The sequence below is a fragment of the Pleurodeles waltl genome, chromosome 10 (assembly GCF_031143425.1).
Source record: "Pleurodeles waltl isolate 20211129_DDA chromosome 10, aPleWal1.hap1.20221129, whole genome shotgun sequence".
NCBI lineage: Eukaryota > Metazoa > Chordata > Amphibia > Caudata > Salamandridae > Pleurodeles > Pleurodeles waltl.
In genome coordinates, this window is record NC_090449.1 from 159,870,521 (window position 1) to 159,893,342 (window position 22,822).

The 22,822-nt window shown below is 45.9% G+C and overlaps 1 protein-coding gene across 2 annotated transcripts in view; it reads right to left on the reverse strand.

The window, feature by feature from the left end:
- The window catches only part of TOP3A (DNA topoisomerase III alpha), a 226,817-nt gene that overhangs the window by 50,235 nt on the left and 153,760 nt on the right, over positions 1-22,822 (reverse strand). For both annotated transcript variants that reach the window (XM_069210104.1, XM_069210105.1), the window contains exons 14-16: positions 13,033-13,146; positions 4,926-5,091; positions 4,202-4,345 (exon numbers count right to left, since the gene is read on the reverse strand). In XM_069210104.1, the coding sequence (XP_069066205.1) occupies positions 4,202-4,345; positions 4,926-5,091; positions 13,033-13,146 (424 nt within the window). The remainder of the gene's footprint in view (positions 1-4,201; positions 4,346-4,925; positions 5,092-13,032; positions 13,147-22,822) is intronic.

Sequence of the window (22,822 nt, forward strand, 5' to 3'; positions counted from 1 at the left end):
TGGCTTGGGCGAGTGACTTTGTGGTGATGCTGGTAAGGGGGATGGAATCGGGATATCTGGTAGCGTAGTCAACCAAGACGAGTATATAAGTATGTCCTTTAGAGGATGGTAAGAGAGGACCGACCAGATCCATACCTACTCGTCTGAATGGAGTGTCTATAATGGGTAGAGGTTGTAAAGGGGCCTTCCTCGAGGCGCCTGGGTCTACTAACTGACACCTAGGACATTGTGTGCAGTATTTCCTGATCTGGTCATAAACTCCTGGCCAATAGAAGCGTCTCAATAAGTATTCTTCAGTTTTTTCTCAACCATAATGGCCACCCCCGGGTTGGTTATGGGCCATGAATAGGACCTGAGTCCTATAGACCTCGGGTACCACTAATTGTCTCTTTTCTCCGTTTGAGGTCATAGTGACCCTATACAGTAAGTTATTGTGAACTAGGAAATAAGGACCCACCTCTCCGGTAGCTTCCGGTTTGGCACTCTTCCATGCATGTACGAGGGTGGGGGCTTCCTGTTGGCTCGTCCCGAAAGAGACGGGGGTGGTATCAATGTTACTAATAATGTGATACACTGTTCCTAGAGAGCAAGAAGAAGACAGGGAGAGTAATGGGGGATCCTATTTTGTAGAAGCAAGAGTCCTCACACACCCAACTGGGTGTCATGCTTCATCATTGGACCAGCTACTCGCCAGACTGGCGCTGCAATGTCTGGCGGGCACCACCCTTTCGGGGGGCTCTTTGCCGGAGGTCTTATTTGATGATGCCGCCCTTTCCCACAGGTAAGTGAGGGGGAAAGGGAGAGGGAGAAAGGAGAGAACGAAAAGAAATAGAAGGATAAAATTGGCTCAATGACCCTTGCTAAGAACTATCTTTATTAATATGGGGTCTAGGCCAAGATTAAAACTGTAATCAGGAGGGTGGAATCGAAGTAATGTTCGACCACTCTCAAACTGTATTGCACATAACAAGGTAGTCAAGGAACTACAAGACCCACCTCAACAATGGGTCGACATGTTTCGCGTCTATGAGGTCCAAAAGGATCCAACGACGCTTCTTCAGGACCTAGTAACAAAAAAAAAGTGCTTCTCCAAAAATCAACTATAATGGCTCTTGCCTATATCAACTGACAATCAAAAGAAAGGGAGTATTATTGTCGTCAGTCACTTACATGAGTCCTTTACGACCCTGTATGTCATTCCTACTCGTCGCCCCTCCTACTCTGAGATAGGGCTTCATGGGATCACGCGGACCATGGACCTGGTCCACAAGACATTGAGTGGAACCGGTAGACGGCACTTCCACCTACCCCTGGGTCGCGCTCCCGGAATGACTGGTATCAATGTTGGCTACCTGTTTCTCTGTGGACCCCTCAGATCGGCTTGTTGAGTATTTCTGTTTCTGTTGCCCTTTCTCTTTTCGGGTTAGTTTCCTTCGTACTGACGACTCCTCAATGATACTGCTGGAAAATGGTGCATTGGACCACCAGTCTGGACATGGTTCAGGCTTTCTTGCTTGGTCTAAGAGTTCAGGAAACCGAGAATAATCGGTACCGATAACACAGTCTTCTACTAAGTTGTCCATAATTCCTATGGGAAGGAAATCACGATACTCCCCCCATTCTATTCGGACCAGTTCTAGGGGATAGTTGGCCTTGTCCCCGTGAATACAACAGATGGTTACCCACTGTGTCGGGGTCACGCTTACTTGACTTACTAAATCCTTGCGGATAACTGATTGACTGCAGCCTGAGTCAATCAAGGCCTCTATTGGTATTCCGTTTATCCTTATGGCCTGCTTGTAAGTACGATTCCCTCTTCCAACACACAACACTCTACCCCGGGTGACCCCTATTTCCATAGGTTCGACCCCTTCATTTTTTCTGGGACATCCTCTGGCGATGTGTCCCCATTCCCCACAACTAAAACATTGGGGTTGCTGCATAGGGTTGGATTCTCCGGCTCTATAATGTCCGGGTTCCTCAGAAGTTCGCCGGGGTGGGTATTTGGGGGGGGGGTGTTTAGGGCCGGTTTCAGTGGGTTCCTGGGGCCTAGTGTTTTGATATCGACAGACCGGTGATAGGCGCATGCCAGGTCGACTGCCAGTTCTGTGTCCATCTTGGGGTGCTGCCAAATCCAATTTTTGGTACTACTAGGAAGAGAGTCTAGGTATTGTTCCAGGATGACTGCTTTGATAATGTCTTCACGGTCGGTCCCCAACGGTCCCAACCACTTCAGTCCTAAATCCTTAACCCGGAAATAGAAGGTACGGGGATCCTCGTTCTGTCCCCATTTCACTTTCCTGAATTTCGTCCTATAATACTCTGTATCGTGGCCTACCCTTTCTAGAATACTTTTCTTAATATCCTTATATGGGGTAGTGCCTCCAGGATTCGCGGCCTGATAGGCCGTCTGAAGGATACCTGTCAGGAGGGGTGCGATATACTGGCCCCACCTTTCTTCAGGCCATTGAGCCGAAGAGGCTACACGTTCAAAGTTTGTGAAGAAGGAATCAGGGTCTTCTCCTTCCTAAAACTTTTGCAGTACCGAGCTGGGAACGTTCGGGTGGACTTTGCTGGCGGCAATGGTGTCCGTTAGTTTCTGGAGCGCAGTCTTGTGTACCAGCTGGTTACTGGCCATAATGGTGGCCTGACTTTTCAGTGCTGTTTGAAGAGCCTCACGATCTTCTTTCGCCTCCCTTTGATGGGCCTCCCACACCAGTTGGAGGTGACGCTGCCCCTCAGCCAATTGTTTGACCATATCCTCCAGCGTGGGCTTCTCCCCCATTTTGCCTGTCTCTATGTACCGCCGGGGAAGGATATCCCACTTCTGACACCACTGTGGTAGGCTTGGCGGTACAAAGGACTCTGGGCTGTATATATGGATGCAAAGCAAAGATTATCTTTTTATTGTGCTTTTCTTTTATGGGTGAAAGTGGGGGAAAAAAAAAAAAGAAACTAATGTTCGTATACGGTAAACAAAAGTCTTATTGGGAACAGTTCCTTCTAATTTCTCCTTGTCTTAAGTGCCTCCGTCTTTTCTTCGCTTTTAGGTCCTCCGGATTGGTTAGGTGGCGTTCTTCCTCCAGTGGGACCGGAAAAACAAGAACACAGGAGCACACAAATAGGTAAGTGGTTTTGTGGGACTTTGATATAGTTTAGTAGGGAAAACGTGCAGGGGTAGGAAAAAAGAGTGGAGGTTATAGGGGTGGACAGGTATAGGTGTAGACCCGATAGTGAGGGAGTGGTGGGGACTTCTTAGATATCTCAGTGTTCAAGTGGTTTTATGCTTAGCCCGGGAGTTCTCCTCCGTGACACTATCCCCTGTCTCAGTCCCCCCCTTCCTCCTCCCCTCTACTACCCCTCCTCTTCCCTGTTGCTGGGTATCGAGTAGCTCCTGCCCGTAGCAAGGAACGTACCTTGTGAAGCCACAACCCTCCTGGGTCGTGGCGGGAGCTGCTGACGTCCCGGTCCTGTTTTCTGGGTTCGTCGTGGTTCTGGCTTTCTTTTCCTCCGGTCTCGGCGTCTTCCTCCTCCCGTTTGTCTCCTTCACTCCGCGACAGCTGGGCTCCCTCCGGAAACTCCCCCTCCTTTCTTGTGCAGTCCTTTGTCTGTTTTAACGCCGACACCCGGAAGTCCGGTGACGGCGTTTCTCTTGGCGTTTGCGCGTTTCTATGGAAACGCTCCAGGGCTCCAGATGAGGCGCGCAAAAGGCGCCAGTCTGCAGAGTCAAAAGACGAGGTCGACGAGACTCGTCTACAGGACCAGAACTAGGTACTAAGCAAGATCTGTCAGCATTCAAAAGATATCTAAAGAGTAGATCATCCCCTCAGAAAACCGAAAATGAAGATCCATCTACAGTTATGGATCTCTTGTTATAAACCAGCTAGCATGCTTGGTGAGGGTTTTCAAATTAAATAGTAGACAGTAAACTCACCAGTACTTCTGACTAACTTTCTGTCACAAGCTAGGGCAATCAAAATAAATACATATTTCAACTGCGCTGTGAAATACTGTATATTCAAAGACCACAACAAACCAGTATGTGGCACCACAGACCTTGTTAATTTTCCTGTCTGTGATCAATGATCAAGTCTGTGGAATGTTTCAGTGGCTTCACTTTCGCTAGAGAGGAAGGTGTAGCACAACAGGGGTTGTAAAAATGCAGACATCTAAAAGATGAGCAACAGAAACATGCACTCACCCACCATCCTTCTTGGTTTTCAGGACCATGTCCTTGCCACAGTGCGGACACTTTCGGATAGGAAGTGGAGTCTCGGGAAACAGATCCTCTTGAGGTGCAGACTGGACAGCTTCCCCAAAGTACTGTGATAGTGCATCATCTAATCTGCAAAAGTAATGGTAGCATAATTATTTGTGTCAGTGCTGCAGCTGTTAAGTCCTGGGACAGGGAAGATGCATTCAGCCAGAGCTGTGCATATGCTGGTAAGAACGTTTTTGCTGCAAAGCCATTCTGCCAGTAAGGGTACACTGGACAAAGGGGAAACAGTTCCTCATGGAAGGAATGTAGGGCCAAACATGGAGCCCAGTGCAGAAGCAAGATGACAATTCTAACTGGAAAGATGCCTAGGTGTCATCAGCAACCTCTGGAAACCCTTAGGTCTAGTAGAGCAGATACAGCAAATCCTTGTACCCTAGACAGTTTGAGACGAATATATTAAGGAGGAGAGGAGCTAATAATATTTACTGTAGCAAGAACATTAGTCAAAGGTTTAAAGCAGTAACTTACTTATTATACAAGGATAAAAAAATATGCTCCATTAAAAACAATTACAGAGAGTAAACTACAGTAGCAACTATGAAGTCAGCCAAAGTAGTTATGAAATTTGTCACCTATGACCAGGCCAAGCACATGGTAAGCTCTACTGAATTTTTATAGGTCTGCAGACGAAAGTAATTACACTTACTTGTTGGCTTTGGCCACTGCCTCAATGAAGACCTGCTTGTACTTTTGGATCTGCTGCCTCAAGACAACAAACTTATCTTTCTTCCCTTCGCTAATAAGCTTCAAGTCAGCTTCCAGTTCAGCTCTTAAATCAGGCTTAGACATCTCATAACCCATAGAGTCATAACCTGGGAAAGACAAGGTGACACTAACATGAAGTAAAGGAAGTCTCAGGGCAGTATATATGTTTAGGCTTCCTAACAAACTCACATTTCAATGATCTGCCTTTTTTTTGCCAATTTTGGAAAATTTTCTAGCACTTAACAGATATAGGAAAAAAACATTAAAAAATATGCCTCAAAAGAAAATGTAACAGGTGAAAGCCACAAAACTACTGACTAGCGACTGTCTCAGACAAAGACTGTTGTCAAATATTTGCAATCCATCACATGATAAGAGACCAAAGGGTCTTGTGTTTGAAGAGCACAATGCAGCATTCAAGTGCATTTGAGAAATGCATTACATTCCTCCTTACCAAAGCAGAGGGGCCACTGTAAAGTTACATGTTTCAAAAGACTTGAAACAGCCATCCCTGACACCAATTCTATGCTCCCACACAGGCTTCGATCCCAAATTCCTCAGTCTTAAACAATGAGATCGGACAAAGAGTGAAAGTACTGAGCAAACACAAACTGTGCCATTGTAAGATGTTTGACTTTGGCAGACATTAAGAGAAGCATAAACGATTACAGTCAGAACCCCCAAGCCAAAGAATTGGGGCTCAGGGTAAAAGGTGGTGCTAGGAAGAACTATACAATATCCACTGGATCTAGGACGGTGATACTTAGCAAAGGTTCCATAATGTTCATGGGAGGAAAAGACCCACAAATTTGAGAAATAAAGGTCAAACAGTGTGTGCCACCCTAAAGCGGATTTTACTAGAGCATGTTTAAAAAAAAAATATAAGAATTTATTCAAGCATTTAAAATAGCATCTATATCTCTTTTGGATGTAAAAATATTTTTTTTCCAGAAAATTCATAAATTAACAGGTGTCTAGCATTCTCCTACTCCTTTAGGTTGTTTGACGCTCTTGTGTTCCAGTTCAATGAAAGTTGCTTCCTGTTTTTTTTTTTTTTACGAAAAACTGAAAATTCTTTATTTGGTCAATTTACAGCCTACACTGACAGCTTGAGGAAGAAACATGACAGGAATAAGTTAAACTGAAGAACCGGAGTTAACCTGGCACTAAAACAACCACTGGTGACATCTGATTTCTGGGGGAAGCGACTGTGTCTACATACACACAACTGGGCTGTAACATGGACCTCATGGTTGCCAGAGGAGACATTGTTAGATTGTGGGGTAGCTTAGAGAATCGGGGAATGGAACAGAGGTCGGCACACATGGACTAGGATATGTTGGCAGAGAAGCCAGTAAACAGTTGTGCATTTGCACTCAGGAATTTGATAAAGTGAGCAGACCAATGAGGGACATCGAAAATATTTAAGTTGAACCTGCTAATGGTGCAGACAGAGCAGAAGTGGATGTTCAACGGACACAGATGCTTCTGTCAGTTGCTCTACAATAGGAATAAGGAGAGGATCACCTACAGTGTATATAGAATTCTGCTTACTATGGACAGCCTCAGGAGTAAGCCAAAAAACTGATTAAAAGATTTACATAGCGAGGGGACATGGCTTAGAGTGTCAAGACGGTGGTCGCACACAAGGAGTGCTCTGGACCCCTCCGTCATCCGTCGCCATCCACCCGAGAATCAGGACATTCACCACTCTTTAAGCTGACACTGAAGGCCCCAGACCTTCATGCTAGGAGTCCTGCCCTGTCCTGTGTTTTGCTGGTGCAGCGTCCAGGCTTAGGGCCAAGCGGGGAGGGAGCATCCAGTGGGGCTCTGCGAGGTGAACGTTTTGTGCTGGCAGAGGCGCTGGGGTTGCAGCGCCTGCTTTGGGAATCACGTTTGCCCCAGTGGACTTTTCACCAATTGGCTGCCTCCCCAGCCTGCACACGCTAGCCTCTGGACCTGGGGTCACTTCTGGCACCTCTTCAGTGCCCGACGGGCCCCTTTCTCAACTAAAACGATCAACCTTGCACAACCAAGAGGTACGTGAGTGTCGCAGGAGACACAGCTAGTTCCTGAGACAATTGAAGTCTCACTGACCAGCTAAGCAGAGTTACTGACCAACAGCATCCACTTCAAATACCATTACAGTCCATGGAGATAACTCCTAATTGTCCTGCTTACCGGCCAGAAGCCCACATATGCCACGGCAACCCCTCACCCACTTCGCAGGTGCAGACCCCCCTGTTATTGACCCACATTACGATATGTAATGGAACACCCATTTACGACGCCTCCGCCCCAGAGACTTGGCTACCGCTCCGGATGGGATGACTGGGGCACCTCACATGACCCTGGGGTACAGGAGACAGACACATTTTTAGGACTTGGCACGCTGCATGCGACTACAACCTTCAAAAAACTCGCTCCCCTCTGGGTGGAATCGGAAGACCGGACCCATCTACCCCAACCCCATAAGTGCTCCAGAGGCCTGAGCTCGACGCCCTTTCACCACCTCGCTACCACAACTTCATCTCCCCACTGAAAATACCGTCCAAGAGAAGGGGAGGGACTAAGACATGGCCTCAAGAACTGGAGAATAGACACCACCATGGTTCTCTGCCTAAGGAGAGAACGATGTCCATGAATTGGGGCAGCTGATGGGAGGATCTGCCTTTTGGGTACTCCTGGGCCACTTCCTCCATGGGCCCCGTCCAATACTGCAATCCTCTGGAGGACCACTACTACGCATGCCGAAGTGAGACTAAGGAACCCACCTCCATGGTTCTGACCTTGCTGCAGGTTCAATTGAACATTTGGTCAGGACCTCCCCGAACCTCTGAGTCAGCACCGATCTCCAGAGTTAGTCTATGGACACTCCACAGCTTTGATCGTAGCTGGTGGCTGCAATAGGAGTCAATAACTACTTCTAGAATCTGGCTGCTTGTGCTGCCATGCCACTGCAGCACGTGGGCCATGTCCTCCCAGCGTGCTTATGGTGACGCCTAGCCTCCCCGCCATCATGGGCAAAGATAAACCCACTCGACCAATGGCTTTGTAGACTCGTACAGACCAATACACTACAAACCACGGCCAGCCAGGGGGAGCCAACACCAACAAACCTTTGTCGCCTGAGGGCGACTTAGCCATGATCCTTAAGCCCATCCACAAACCCCAAGCCTCAGTGGAAACTAAGATTGGGGAGGTACGCGTCAACATGACTCATGCAGCAGGACCTGAGTAATGCCACGGCTAGAATCACAGAGACCGAGTCCTGCATATCCACGGTGGATGATGACATTACTGCCTTGAAGTCACAGGTTGTCGCACACGGCTGAGCTCCACTGCTGGGTGGAGGCCATCGAAAACTGTTCTTGCTGCAATAACCTGCACCTTGTGGCGATACCAGAGGGTGAGGTACCTCCAGAGGCGGTGGTATTCCTAGAAACATGGATGAGATCTTCGATTCCCATGGACAGACTATCCTCATTTGTTTGTCATTAAAAAAGTGCATCAACCCTTGGAAGAAGGGGGTAGGAAATTGTTATGTTATTGTTTTCCCTTATGCTTTTTTTTTTTAGTAAATTTCTATTCTACACCACACTCAGCATGGCTACGCTCTAACACCACTCACACTGATCACTGGGTCACTAGCGCTCGCTACACACACTACATGGATACCATGGCATAAATCACAAACAGACTTGGCTATTCCTTGTATTCCTTGTTACACCCACCAATATGACCTCCATGTCCCCTAAAGTAGAGCCCATGCGGATGCTCTCCTGGAATGTTAATGGACTACTGGACCGGGTGAAGCGCACCACAGTCCTGAAATACACGCACTGATTTCTCCCCACTGCTTTGTTGCTGCAGGAGACCCATCCATTACGCAACCACTGCCCATTTCTGTACGCCAGGGATAATATAGAGTTTTCACTTCCTGGTTTGTGCGTGGCTCCCGCTGAGTGGCGATTCTTCTTCACTGCTTCTTCCCTCTGCTGGTGAACCAGGAAATCAGAGACCCTCAGGGCCAAATCCTCATCCTATGGGGACGATATTAGGGCACACAGTCAAACTTGTCTCTTGACGCCCTTATTGAAGACCTCTCAAAAATGTTATTGGCCCTTCCCGATGGCCCGACAGTGATTTTAAAGGAGTCCCAGTTCAGGACCTGGACGTCATGGATCCTCCGTCCACCTCTCATTGGACGGGTGTTCAATGCTTTGCAGACTGGACTACCACAACGTTTGGAGGACATGCAACCCCTGACAACATCAAAACCCCATACCTCCGGAAAGCATCACTGCCACTCCTGCATAGACCTTATATTCATGTCTGCCCTCGACTTTCGAAGGTTCTTGCAAATCCAGATCCTCCCCAGTGGAATATCTGATCACGCTCCTCAAATCAAATCAAGGATTTATAGAGCGCAACTACTCACCCCTAAGTGTCTCAAGGCACTGAGGGGGTTGTCCTCTGAGCTTCAGTTGAAGACCCAGGTTTTAAAGTCCATCCTGAATTGATAAAGCAATGGTGACTGCCTGAGGTGCAGGGGCAGGGTGTTCCAGCTCTTTGTGGCGAGGTAGGGGAAGGATCTTCCCACAGCTGAGGTCTGCCGTATGCAGGGTAAGGTGGCTGGTGCTTGTTGAGCGGAGATGTCTGGTGGGGAGTAGAAGGTGATGCAGTGGGTGAGGTAGTCTGGTTCTAGGTCGTGAAGGGCCTTGTATGCGTGTACAAGGTTTTTGAAGTTAATTCTTTTCTTGATAGGAAGCCAGTGGAGGTTTCTTAGATGATTAGAGATGTGCTCCTCTTCTCCTTCTCCTAGGCTAACCCATGAGTGATCTTCGCCCCCATATAGCGACTCAATGTCTGGTTTCTCCAGGACAAGACCAACAGATGGGCTTTGGATTTTAAACTGAAAGCCTATTTCCAATCAAACTAGGGTGTTGTCCGTTTGACTAGCACATTATAGGTGGCATGCAAAGCTATCATTAGATGCTATGCTAAGAGATATCTCAGAGAGAAGGAGCAAACGTAGTCCCAACACCTCTGTCAGCTAGAGGCCCGTGCCCTTTGCTTGGAAGAGCAACTAGCCTCGGATCTCCAGAGTGATGTCTACCGGCAACTCGGGCTCATACGTCTTTTGTCGCTTGAGGCCGCTAAGGAATTATGGCAAATCCCAACATCTAGAATCTATTGACAGGGAGACAAAAACAGAAAATTGCTATACTGGCTTGCCTCCCGTGCCCTGGCCAATCGAATAATACCAAATTGTAGACGCGCAGGGAAGTAGTCACCCTACTCTTCAAGATATCGCACAGACCTTTGCTGATTATTACTGCTGGCTCTACGTGGTGACCCCGGTTGAGGAGGCCGAGACGAACCTCTACTTATTACAAGATGTGCCCCTTCCACGATTGTCTCAGCCTGAAATCCAACTGCTGGACCAACTGCTATTGGTTGAGTATGTGGGAGCGGCCATATCAGCTGTATGTAGGCTTTGGGAAAACTCCTGGCACTGACAGATTTTCTGCAGAATATTACTCTACATTTAGAGATACCCTGACACCCCAGGTTCACACTCTTTACGGGGAGGGAGCGCAGACCAGTGCCTTTCCCTCCAAGATTGATATGGCCACAAATGTGGTGATCCCGAAAAAGCAATCTCCATCGACCTCCTGCTCCAACTATTGTCTGATCTCTCTCTTTTACAGGTCAAGATCCATGGCACAATACTAGCCACCTGACTCAGGCAGGCGCTCTGCAGCCTAGTACATCCTGACCAATGCGGCTTTATGCCAAACAGAAGTACATGGCATTGCCTCCAGCGTTTACACGTCGCCTTGGCTCACCAACAACTCCTTCCACCCAACCTGCCCTTATTTCTTACAAATTTCGAAAAGGCCTTTGTCAAGGTGGACTGGACATATTTGGAAAAGGTACTGGTGTAAGCGGGTTTGGACTGCGTTTCTGAGTTCTTGTCAGTGTACTGTACTCCAACCCCACCGCCTGAGTCCAGGTGAACAGAATCCTATTGGACACCTTCCCTATCAAATGGGGAACTCGGCAGGGTTGTCCCTTGTTCCCTCTTTTCTTTGCCTTAGCGACTGAGCCACTTGCTCGCCTACTACATTCAGATGCCCAGATGCAGGGGTGGTAATGGGATGAAACCCATGAGGACAGAATTGCACTTTACGCAGACCATGTCCTGCTTTTCCTATTAGATCGAACAACATCTGGCTCCCGATCCCTCAAGGTTCTCCGGCTCTCTGGTGAGGCCTCTGGTCTCCACGTAAACTTGGCCAAGTCAGTCCTGGTGCCTCTGTCTGCGTCCCGGGGATGTTTGACATGGCAGATGGACATCCCAGTTCGCCCTCTCAGTTTCTGTTACCTCGGTATTTGGGTGGTGGCCACCCCAAACTCACCTGGTCCCTTAATCTTGGTCCCTTAATACAGAAGGCCAAAGATGACCTAACTAGATGGCAGCTCCTCCCACTGAACATAATGGGCAGAAATGCCCTATACAGAATGATGATATTACTAAGTTTCTGTCTGTCAGACTTTTCCAATCCTCCTGCTATGCCACTGGTTCCAGGCTCTGGATAAACTGGCATCAGCAATCCTTTGGTATCAGTCGAGACCTCGCCAGGCCTTTACCCATTGCCAATGTGTTCCCTACAACAGAGGACTAGGGATGGCCAATCTTTATCTCTACTACCTTGCATCCCAGCTCCTGCTGATTAATAATTGGTTTGTCGTGGGATGGTCAGACCCTGCGTACCAACTGGAGTTGACATCATTGGGATTCCCTAGAATCATGACAATGCTCTATGGCTCCCAGATTCCGATCACTATTCCAACGGTGACTCGGATCGCCTTCCTTGCTTGGAGAACTGCACTCCAAAAAACGCGTTGGAATGCTAAACTCACTCTCCAGATACCCTGTGGCACAGCACAAGGCTGAGGGAGATAGCTGCACTTTAAGGCTTTGGGAAATGAGATCTTATTGGCATAACACAATTGGGCGATTTATGGACAGAGACCCATATATGCTCCTTTTAGGAACTTCAAGAAGCCCATACCCTTACTTCCTCAATATTTTACAAATACCTTCAATTAAGACATGACCTCCAGGCCCAGGTCCCCTGTGACACCCTCATCACGGAATTCAACCCGCCGGAAGCCAAACTCCTAATTGGGGCACTAGGTAAGGGAGGCAGATCACAGATCTACTGCACTCTCATCATAAATTACCCAGATACACTAGATCACCTCAGAGTGTGCTGGAAGAGCTTGCTGGGTCCCCTGGAAGACAATGATTAGAGAGGTGCCATGATGGCTCCCCCCTCCTCTAGGCTGCACTTGATCCAAATCTACTACCTCTACTGTGCCTAGACTGCACACAGAGGGCCTACTCCCAGAGCCCACTTGCCCTTGCTGCTCCCATGCCCCAGACAATTTTTACCATGTGGTCATGTCCTGTGATCCACAGTTATTGGGCAAACATAATGAAGAACTTACTGATGTAATGGGGTGGGAGGTCCAGCTCTACTCTTTGATGTTGACAGTGGGGATTATAGATGGCTCCGGAGGCTCTCCGGCAGACAAGGCGTTCCTGGGAACTGCTGCTATGGTGGCAAAGCGAGATATAGCAGTTAAATGGGAAATTTCTGCTGTACCAACAGTAGCTGAAAGGTCGGGACTGGTGTGCAATGCAAGACAAACTTATCTATGAGGCTAGAGGATGCCCTTCAAAGCATGAGAGTGTCTGGTGTAGTTGGTTGGGCCATGTGGGATGATCCTCTGGCTACAGCTAGTTTTGTGCTTTGTCAACGCTGTTTGTCTTTGATTAAGCACCCCCACCTGACATTGCCGATCTGTCATGTAATCTACTTACAATATACCCTATTGTGCTTACTGAGCGGTCTACATTACTGCCATTAAACTTGATAAAACTGGGTATAAAAAAAAGATTTACAAAGCAATACAAGAGAAGAATTGTTTTCAAATTGCAATTTCATAATCTTTCAACTGTATTCTGTACGCACCTTCCACTAGGCCCATGCCTAGCTCCCCTGGAAGAAATCTCTGCTCAGGCGTGAGACCTACATACATACGGGATTTGATGGTCTCAATGTGATCGGCGTGAGTAGCATCAGTTCCTAAAAAGCAATTTCAAAAGTGAGATTTCTATCTCAGCACTGCTTATAAAAGAGGAGACATTAGGATAAGCAGAATGTTTTCAGGAAAGGTAACAAAGCTAGAATAAGTGAGCACATGTGTAGAACCCTGGCATGAGTTAAACCCTAACACTTTACAACTTCATGTATGAAGAGGCAACTGGGTTAGCCAAGTACAGTTCACCAAATGAATAGTAAAAACATCACTGGCCAGAAGAGGATATACCCTCAAGATTTATCATGTTCTATAGCCCCTATCCCCCTCAAAGTAAAACATAGGATTTTGTTACTGAACCCATTCACTATCTTATGCGTATGATTGCAAATACACAAATATAGATCATGTTGCTACATTCTAAATGTTTGATTTTAAAGTCTGATTCAACAACAGATTAAATATAGAGTTGACATGTAGATAAACCAAGGATTTTAAATGCTTAGTATGAAAATTGACAACATATATATAACCAGTGGTCTACAATGTTGCTGCATGTCATAGCAACAGAAGCTAGAATATTCCCATCAAGCGGAGAAACCTCCAGCCACAAAACCATAGCATTTTCAAATAATGGATCAGTTGTCCAGCCCCATCATTTATCCATCTTCTCATTCCAATAAAGACTGGTTGGTTCACTCTCAGATGCTATCTTCAGATTCTGTAGCGCAGAGAGACCTATTGAATGCATGCATGCCTCACAATGTAGAATAATTTGGCATATTTTAATAGATGATAATGAAGGACAATTGAAACTAAAGGAAAGTAACTTTTCTTCTGTGACACTGCCTAAGTCAGATTCAAATGAGATCCAAAGTACCACATAACTGAAAATGTGAAACATGAGGTTCTGAATTAAAAGTGTACCTAACATTAACTGTACCACTATTAGTGACGATGATGCAATTGTGGTCCTTGTTATTTTGGGCCTCGCTTTGAGTCTCTGTAACAAATTAAGATAGACTTGCAACAGTACCTCCACATTGTCATTCAGCTGAATTGTAGCAACACAGGGTTCATTGAGACGGCTGCCACAATGTTTTGGGAACAAGTTGATTTGTTCTAATCACTTGTGTCTACCTGTGTTTGCTGCTGGTTGCCATGGTATCAGGCTGCAATTAAAACGTGTAAGTGCCAACTTAAACAAGCACTGGCAAAGCCAATGGGTCAGGCTTTAATGTGTAAAACCTGTGCAGTTTTCATTTGCATATGGTTCCATTGGCCTATGCAAGTTTCATGTGTTGGCCTTGTCAATGTTTATCACTTTTATGCACATTCATGGTACATTTTGCAAATCATAATGCTTGCAGGAGGGATCTAAATGTTTCCTGTGAGAGGGGGTGGATGGGTTTTAACAGAGAGGACTCTTTTTCTTTACCAGTAGACTCTCAAACGTAATGAGCACTACTGGGTGTTCTCTGAATGTAGAGCTCACTGACTGGAAAAACACAAACAAGTGTAGAAAAGCCAAATAGGGACAGGATAGCACATACAGTCTTCCTTGATATTCAGTACTTTGGCCGCTAGAGCCACAACTGAAAAAAAGATAACCAAATTGATGGAGACTGAAAGAAATACACTTTAAAATTCACACATATTCCAAAACTGAAAAATGACATTTACCATTTTCAAAAAAGCTCATCTAGGGCTCACTGACTGAATGAGAGGCATATATACTGAAGATGGCCTCTGTGGTCAGAGCCCAAGGGCATTCTGGTCTTAGATGGGCTGCTGTTGCAATGTAGTTGTAAAACTCCTTATTTGTGTACTGTTGATTGATTCCTCCCTTCATTATAACTAATATGACAGCATGTGTGTCTGTGAAAATTCAAAATACTGGACAATTAATTCAGTGTATCTGTTACGCCTTATCACATTAAGAAACTCAAAAGCACGTGTTGAAAGTAAAGTGACAGATTCAGTTATAAGACTGTTACTGTAAGACGTCCAGTCCGTAGATGATTCAAATCATTAGATATCTATACACTAAATAAATGTGTAAGTTAGAACATTAATTCTCAGTGATATGTGCTGCTTAGTGTTAACCTTTCAGCTTAACTTCGAGATGATCCCCTGGAATTGTATAAAATGGTACATTTTGGAACATAATTATTTAGACAGCTATACCTCCTGATAGGGCAACACGTATACAAGTTGTTATCCACAAGTACACAGAGTTCTTGCAGTGGATTTGATGAGAGCCAATAAAGAGATGCACTGCTCAAGGGTCAACCAATTCTTCTGGATGTCAAGAATGTATAAGTGCTTTTAAGAGCACCACAGTTTACTTTTTCTCCACACATCACCAAGTTAAAGACATAGGTTTTTAGGATTATTAATTAGCAATGGGCATTTGACAAACGCTTTATGGATGAAAAACACAATTGGGTAGAGGCAAAAAGTTATTTTTAAAAGAAAGAAAAAAATGACTTAGAAAAAAAAGATTTTAAAATACTATTTTAAAACACAAAGTTAAGAAGAGTGATTCACATTTATGATTAATTATGTTTTGTCTTTATCTGAGGCTTTGAAACCTTATTTGAAGCACCACATGCAATGAAACAAATAAGTACAGAGTAGTCCTTTTTAAAACCATAAGGAAAATGTTACTTACCCAGTAAGCATCTGTTTGTGGCATCCAGTGCTGTATATTCAAATGCTCTACATACTCCTGCCATTTAGAGTCTGGAGTGCTGCAAATTGTTTTTCTTCGAAGAAGCATTTTATCCACGTCATGGGATTGAGTAACTCCTTCTTGGTGATACTGTGCATGGGCATCAACTCTTTTCCTAAACTGTTTTTCGGCAGGCAGGTGAGAAAAGGAGTGTAGAGGAAGTATAAAGAAAGATGTCCATGCAAATGTGTACAAGTACATACACATATGAAGTAACTTGAATGGCCACAGGCGTCTGGGGAGGAGGGAGGGCACATGTGAATTGACAGCACTACATGCCACAAACAGATGCTTACTGGATAAGTAACATTTTCTGTTCTCTGGTGTGTGTGACTATAGATACACATGCTCTGCGCAGACTGTAAAGCAGTCCCTCCATAAAAACTGTGGCTAGCCTGTGGGAGTTTCATTTGACTGGAAAAGTGTTCGTAGCACAGTCTGACCTACATTGGCTTGCTGACGTGCTAGTACACCCACACAGTAATGCTTTGTAAATGTATGTGGTGCAGACCATGTAACTGCCTTGCAAATGCCAGCAACAGGTATGTTTCAACGAAAGCTATTGTGGTTCCTTTTTCTCCTAGTAGAATGTGCTTTAGGAGTAACAGGTAACTGTCTCTTTATTTTAGCATAACACATTTGTATACATTTTACTATCCATTTAGATATGCTGTTTTTGGATACTGGACTGCCTTTGTGAGGTAGTGAAAAGCTACAAAGAGCTGTTTAGTTTTCCTAAAGTCTTTGGTTCTGTCAATGTAAAACGTAAGTGCTCTTCTAACAACTGGAGTGTGGAGAGCTTTTTTGCATTTGAGTCTGGCTACAGAAAGAAGACTTGCAGCTCAATGGATTGATATGGAATTGGGACACCCTTTAGGAAGGAACTTTGGGGTTGTACGCAGGAACCCCTTGTCTCTATGAATCTGGAAGAAAGGTTCTTCCAAGGTTAGGGCCTGGAGCGCACCAACAGATCTGAGTGATATGATAGCAACTAAGAACACCACTTTGCAAGAAAGGTACAGAAGAGGGCTTGAATGAAGTGGCTCAAAAGGAGGGCCCATTAGCATGGTAAGCACAATTTTGAGGTCCCAGGACGCTGCAGGAGGCACTCTGGGTGGAATAACCTGTTTAAGGTCTTCCATGAAAGCTTTGATGACTGGGATTCTGAACAAGTATGTTGTGTAGACTTGCAGCTATAGCTACGAGATGTAAGCGAATGGAAGTGTCAGCTAAATTTGCTTTCTGTAAATGTAGCAAATAAACAATGTCTAGTTCAATAGCTTTCATGAGATTAATATGTTGGTTGTGGTTTTATAAGCTTCCCTGAAAATGTCCGTACATTCTGAAGGAAACCCTAACTAACCAAACTCTATGACTTCAAGAGCCATATCACAAGGTTAAGTGACTTGGGGTCTGAATGTCTGATCTGTGCTTGATTTTGAGTATTGGGGAGCTTCTTGTGGGGAACTACTGATAGGTCGAGAAGTGTGGTGAACCATGGCTGACATGCCCAAGTAGGAGCTACAAGGATCATGGTGAGAGATGTCTGCCTGATCCTCTGAACCAGAAATGGAATGAGAGGGAGAGGTGGAAAAGCGTAAACAGATATCTCTGAGCAGTTCATCCATAGAGCGCTGACCTTGGATAGAGGGTGTGGGTACGTGAAGGCGAAGCTTGAGCATTTTGCATTTTCTGCTGTGGCGAAAAGGTCTATCAGAGGAGTTTCCTACTTTAGGAAGTATTTTTGAAGGACTTGCGGCTAGGTGATGAAGAAATGCTTTCAGGGCTAGAAATACTGCCTGAAGCCTGAGGTAATTGATATGTAGGGATTGGTGACTGAAATTCCAAAGGCCCTGTACTGTGAGGTCTAAAAGGTGAGCACCCCAAACCATCAGCGATGGGTCTGTAGTCAGAATGACCTGAGGCACAGGGTCCAGAAAAGGCCCCCCTTTGAGCAACATGGTGGTGTTGCACAACTGCAGAGAGAGGTGAGTATGGTGGTCTTACAACACTAGATCTTCCAGGTGACCCTGTGACTGAAGCCACTGACGAGACAGACACTGCTGTAGAGGACGCATGTGGAGTCAAGTATGGGGAACAATGGCAATGCAGGAGGCCATCATCCCTAACAGGTGCATAATAGTGCTGACTGTGTATGTACGACTCTTGAAACTGTGGGAGAAGAGACTGAAAACTGTGAAGCCGAGCCGGACTGGGTTATGCTGGACCCAACTCTGCATTGAGAACAGATACTAACTAGATAGGGCTGTATCTAAAAAAAGGCTGGAGATGCGATTTGACAAATTTGATTGTGAATCCCAGTGTGTGGAGCAGGTCCACTGTCATCCGAGTGTGATACTCACACTGTGGTAGTGTGCTTGCCTTGATAAGGCAGTCATCTAGGTAAGGGGACACATGTATGCTTTGTCTTCTGAGGTGTGCGGTGTCTACTGCAGAGTACTTTGTGAAGACTGGGAGCAGTCATGACTCTGAAAGGCAGGACTATGAACTGGTAAAGCTTGCCTGAAACTACGAATCTTAGGTATTTTCCATGTGCTGGATGAATGGGGATATGGAAGTAGGCGTCCTTTAGATCTAGGGCCGTCAAAGTTATCTTGTTGTAGAAGTGGGCTAACGTCTTGAAGAGTAACCATATAAAAGTGTTCTGAGAGAATGTAATGGTTGCAATAGTCTGAGGTCCAGAAAAGGCCTGAGAGAGCTATCCTTTTGAGAATGAGGAAGTATAGGGACTATACACCTGATCCTTGGTGTTGTAAAAGGCCAGGCTTGAAGGCCCCTTTGAGGAGGAGGGACTAAACTGCTTGCTTGAGAAGTATGAGGTGCTCGTGGGATAGTCTGAGTGTGAGAGGGAATGTTTGGAGGAGTGACAATGAGCTCCAGAAAATAACAATTTTTGATAATGGAAAGGACCCATTGGTCTGTAGTGATGTTGACTCACTGTGTATCAAAATTATGAAGTCATCCCCCGACAGATGTGGAGTGGAGTGAGAGGGGAGGTGATGGAGGTAGCCACTGCTTTGCAGGTTGGTAGAGCCTCAGGAGGCAGTGCTTTTACCGCTGCCTTTATTGTTATTACCTATATAGGCCCCCCTAAACAAACCCCTAGAATAGGAGGGTGAAGGCTGTCTAGTTTGGGAGGTAGACACCATTGAGATTGTGGATCTGTAACCACCTTTATTTGGTGGACTATTGAGCACCCATGGCTTTTGCTGCATCAGTGTATTTTTTTCAGCTCCTCACAGGTGGAATCTACTTGAGGGCCAAAAATATGCTCCTTATCCAAAGGCATGTTAACCACCCCTTATTGGACCTTTGGTTTAAACCCAGAGCATCGGAGCCACGTGTCTCCCCTTATCAATACACTGGTGTTAATGCCACATGCAGCTTTGGCATCCTGGGCACAGCGAATGGAGTTATCTGTAATGAATTGTCCCACAGCAACAATTAGTTGTACCCGTTTGCAGTGTTCATCTTGGAGAAACTGGAGGAGCTCCTCCATTTCATCCCAGCGATCCCGGTCATACCTGGCTACAAAGGCCTGTGAATTGACAATACGCCAATGATTAGCTGCCTGTGCAGCAACTCTTTGGCAAGCAGCATCTATCTTCTACTCTCCTTGTCAAAAGAAGCAGAGTCCCCTGTGGCTGGACTATTAGGACATTTTTCGTGCAGTTGTGCCTACTCCAGAGTCTGGAGGCACCCGTCACCTCTTGCAGACAGGATCAGTGGGAGCAGGCTTATATTTCTTATCTACTCTAGGAGTAATAACCCTACAGCAGACAGGTTCTTTAAAAATGTAGTCGGCTTAACGAAGCATACCAGGGAGCATAGGGAAAAACTGAATATCCCTACGTGGGGATGTAAGGGTACTGAACAGGAAGTCCTGTTCGATGGGGTCGCTGTTCAACTCTACGTTGTGGAAGGCGGCTGCCCTTGCCACTCCCTGCTGGTATGAAGTACTATCCTCTGGGGGAGGGGAGGTCGTGTGGGGTACAAATCTGGGTCATTGGTCAATATGGGATCAGGGTCATATGTGTTCCATGGATCTGGGTCCTGCTGTGTCCCCCCCCAAATCTGCCCCAGAGTATACAGTGGATCGCAGAGGTGTAAATTCTCCTGCAGTAGGTGAGGCAAGTGAATGAGGAGTGGAGAGTGGTACAGGAGAAGCAGGGGATGGAGAAGGTATAGGAGGAGAAGGCTTGTGAGCTGTGGTGCTAGCCTTGTCCTTGGTAACCCTTTTTGGAGGTGGAGAAGTGTCCAAAGCCTCTTGGAAGGAGAGTTTTCTCTTGAAAAGTACTGAGGAGGGAAACAATAATGCACCCTATTACCCTTCTAGTTATGGAGATGGCACTGACCAGCTTCCATCGTCTCCAAAATGGGTTACATATTGAAGACGTAGCTGAAGACTCAGAGCCAAAGTTTAGACTAAGATGGCAACTATGTCTCAGACCAAGGTGCCCGAGGTCAAAGCTGAAGACGTTGTTTTGGTCCTGGCTATTTTCAGAGCCGAGCCGGAGGGCATGGCAGCCAAACAGTTTTCAGATCCAGCCACGGCCTGCGGCAGTGGCGGTCCGGTGACCTCTGCAAGGAGCTTTTTTAACAGTCTTAGGGTGGGCAGGCGGGGTCACAGTTCTCATGGGTTGCACATCTGTTACCTCGTGGCTTTCGATATCCAACTGCACGTCGGAATCCTGGATCAAAAAGGCCTCCTCTTGTTCTGGCTCCTACTGTTCACTTTCCACACCAAAGATGTCCAGGGTGTCATCCGGAGTCTTGTGCGTCACCTCCAACCAACGAGCTCTTCGGTCCCAAACGGTCTTCTTCGACCGGAAGGATTTGCAGGAGTCACAGGTAGCTTCCTGGTGATCGGGGGAGAGGCACAAATTACACACCAGATGGTGGTCGGTGTGGGGAAATTTTGCATGGCCCCAAGGACAGAAACAAAACAGCGTTTGTTCCATAAGCTCAGCATAATGGTTAGTGCCACATGGTGAGGTAGGCCCTAAACGGGTGAGAACAGCCCAGAGGGCATGTGGTTGGTTTCCGGACCGATGAAGGGAGACGAACGCAAAGATAGAAATACGCGATTGGGAAGAAAATAAGTTACTTACCTGTAACTGTAGTTCTCCAGTATTGGAATCTTTCATAGATTCACATGCTTGAATCATTCCCCGTCGTCAAGATGTGAGCCCCAGGTATAAATAACACAAGTAGTGTTAAAATATATTAACAAAAAAAGGCCCTAGGCCTCTTCACTTTAACAGTCTATCAGAGTCATTTTAGAAAAAGGACCAAACTTGAGTATCCACCAATCAGGCGACACCACCCTCTAGAATTCTCCTGAGAGAAGCTCCAGCACCTCAGATTTTCAAAGCACAAGTGCGTCAAAGATAGGAAAAAGGAGAGAGAGAGAGAGAGAAACAAAGGTGAAGTGAGCTTCTCTGGGGAGGTGGGTGGGTCGCATGTGAATCTATGAAAGATTCCAATACTGGAGAACTACAGTTACAGGTAAGTAACTTATTTTCTTACTCCAGTATTGGAACTTTCATAGATTCACATGCTTGAATCAGAGTAGAGAGCAGTAGTTATGCACATTGTACCATTATAACCACATATGATACAAAACACGCGCATATATAAAACATAAGTATATACATGTATAGAAATCTATATAACTATAAACATATATCTATATACAACAAGTAATACTTCGAAGAACATATGGTATGTGAATACTATCATTAAATATGTCCACTTCTCTTTTCTCTTCTTCTTCTTCTTTTTTAAACTCTGTAACCGAACATAAGGGATATAAACAATGTGCATACCTGTTCTAGGATGGAGGGACAGACAAGAGATGGCTCACCCTCACCTGAAGATATTCCTGAGAACTGCTTGACCCACTGCTACCTCTCCCTGAGATAGAGATTCCAAGCAGTAGTGCCTTGTGAATGTATGACAGCTCTTCCATGTTGCTGCCCTACAAATGTCTTGTAGGGAAACTCTGGCGAACAGCGCTGCTGACGAAGAGACTGCCCTCGTGGAGTGAGCATGTACAGATGAGTGCAGAGGTTTACCCGCTGCTTGATGGCAGAAGTGAATGGCTGAGGCGATCCATCTGGAAATACTCTGCTTGGAGAGTGGTTGGCCTTTTCTAGGTGCACTGCAATGCACGAATAGCTGATTAGAGCGCCAAAAAGATTTAGTTCTGTCCAAATAGAATTGAACACATCTTTTAACGTCTAATGAGTGTAATGCTCTCTCCGCTGGAGTAGAAGGATGAGGAAAAAAGGATTTGAAGACTAAAGGCTCATTGATGTGAAAGTCTGAAGGAACCTTTGGGATGAAATGCGGATGAGTACGCATCAGCAGTCTGTCTCGTTTAAACTGCAAGAACGGCTCTTGAATAGAGAGGGCCTGCACTTCGCTGACTCGTCTGGCTGATGTGAGAGCCACCAATAAAGCAACCTTCCACAAAAGGAATTTGAGAGAGGCACGAAGGATTGGCTCAAACGGATGATTCATCAGTTGCGCTAAGACGATATTTAGGTTCCACGAAGGAGGTGGTGGTCTGAATGGAGGGAAGACCCTGAAAAGCCCTTTCAAAAACCTCTTGATCAGACTAGAGGAATAGAGTGAGGGTGAAGCATCCGAACGTCTGTATGCTGCTATTGCTGCTAGATGTACTTTAATGGAAGAATGTGCCAGGCCTGCTTGCGCTAACTGCAATAAGTACGGCAATATTTCCTCTGGCGGTGAAGATAGTGGATCAATCTGCCGCTGATGACACCAGACACAAAATCGTTTCCATTTGCAAGAATAAGCCTTATTAGTGCTATCTGCTCTAGCTTTGGACAAGATATTCCTACCCTCCTGTGGAATATTCAGATGTGCAAACTCCCTGTGCCCAGGAGCCATGCTGACAAACGCATCGACTGCGGATCCGGGTGCCATACCTGCCCTTTGCT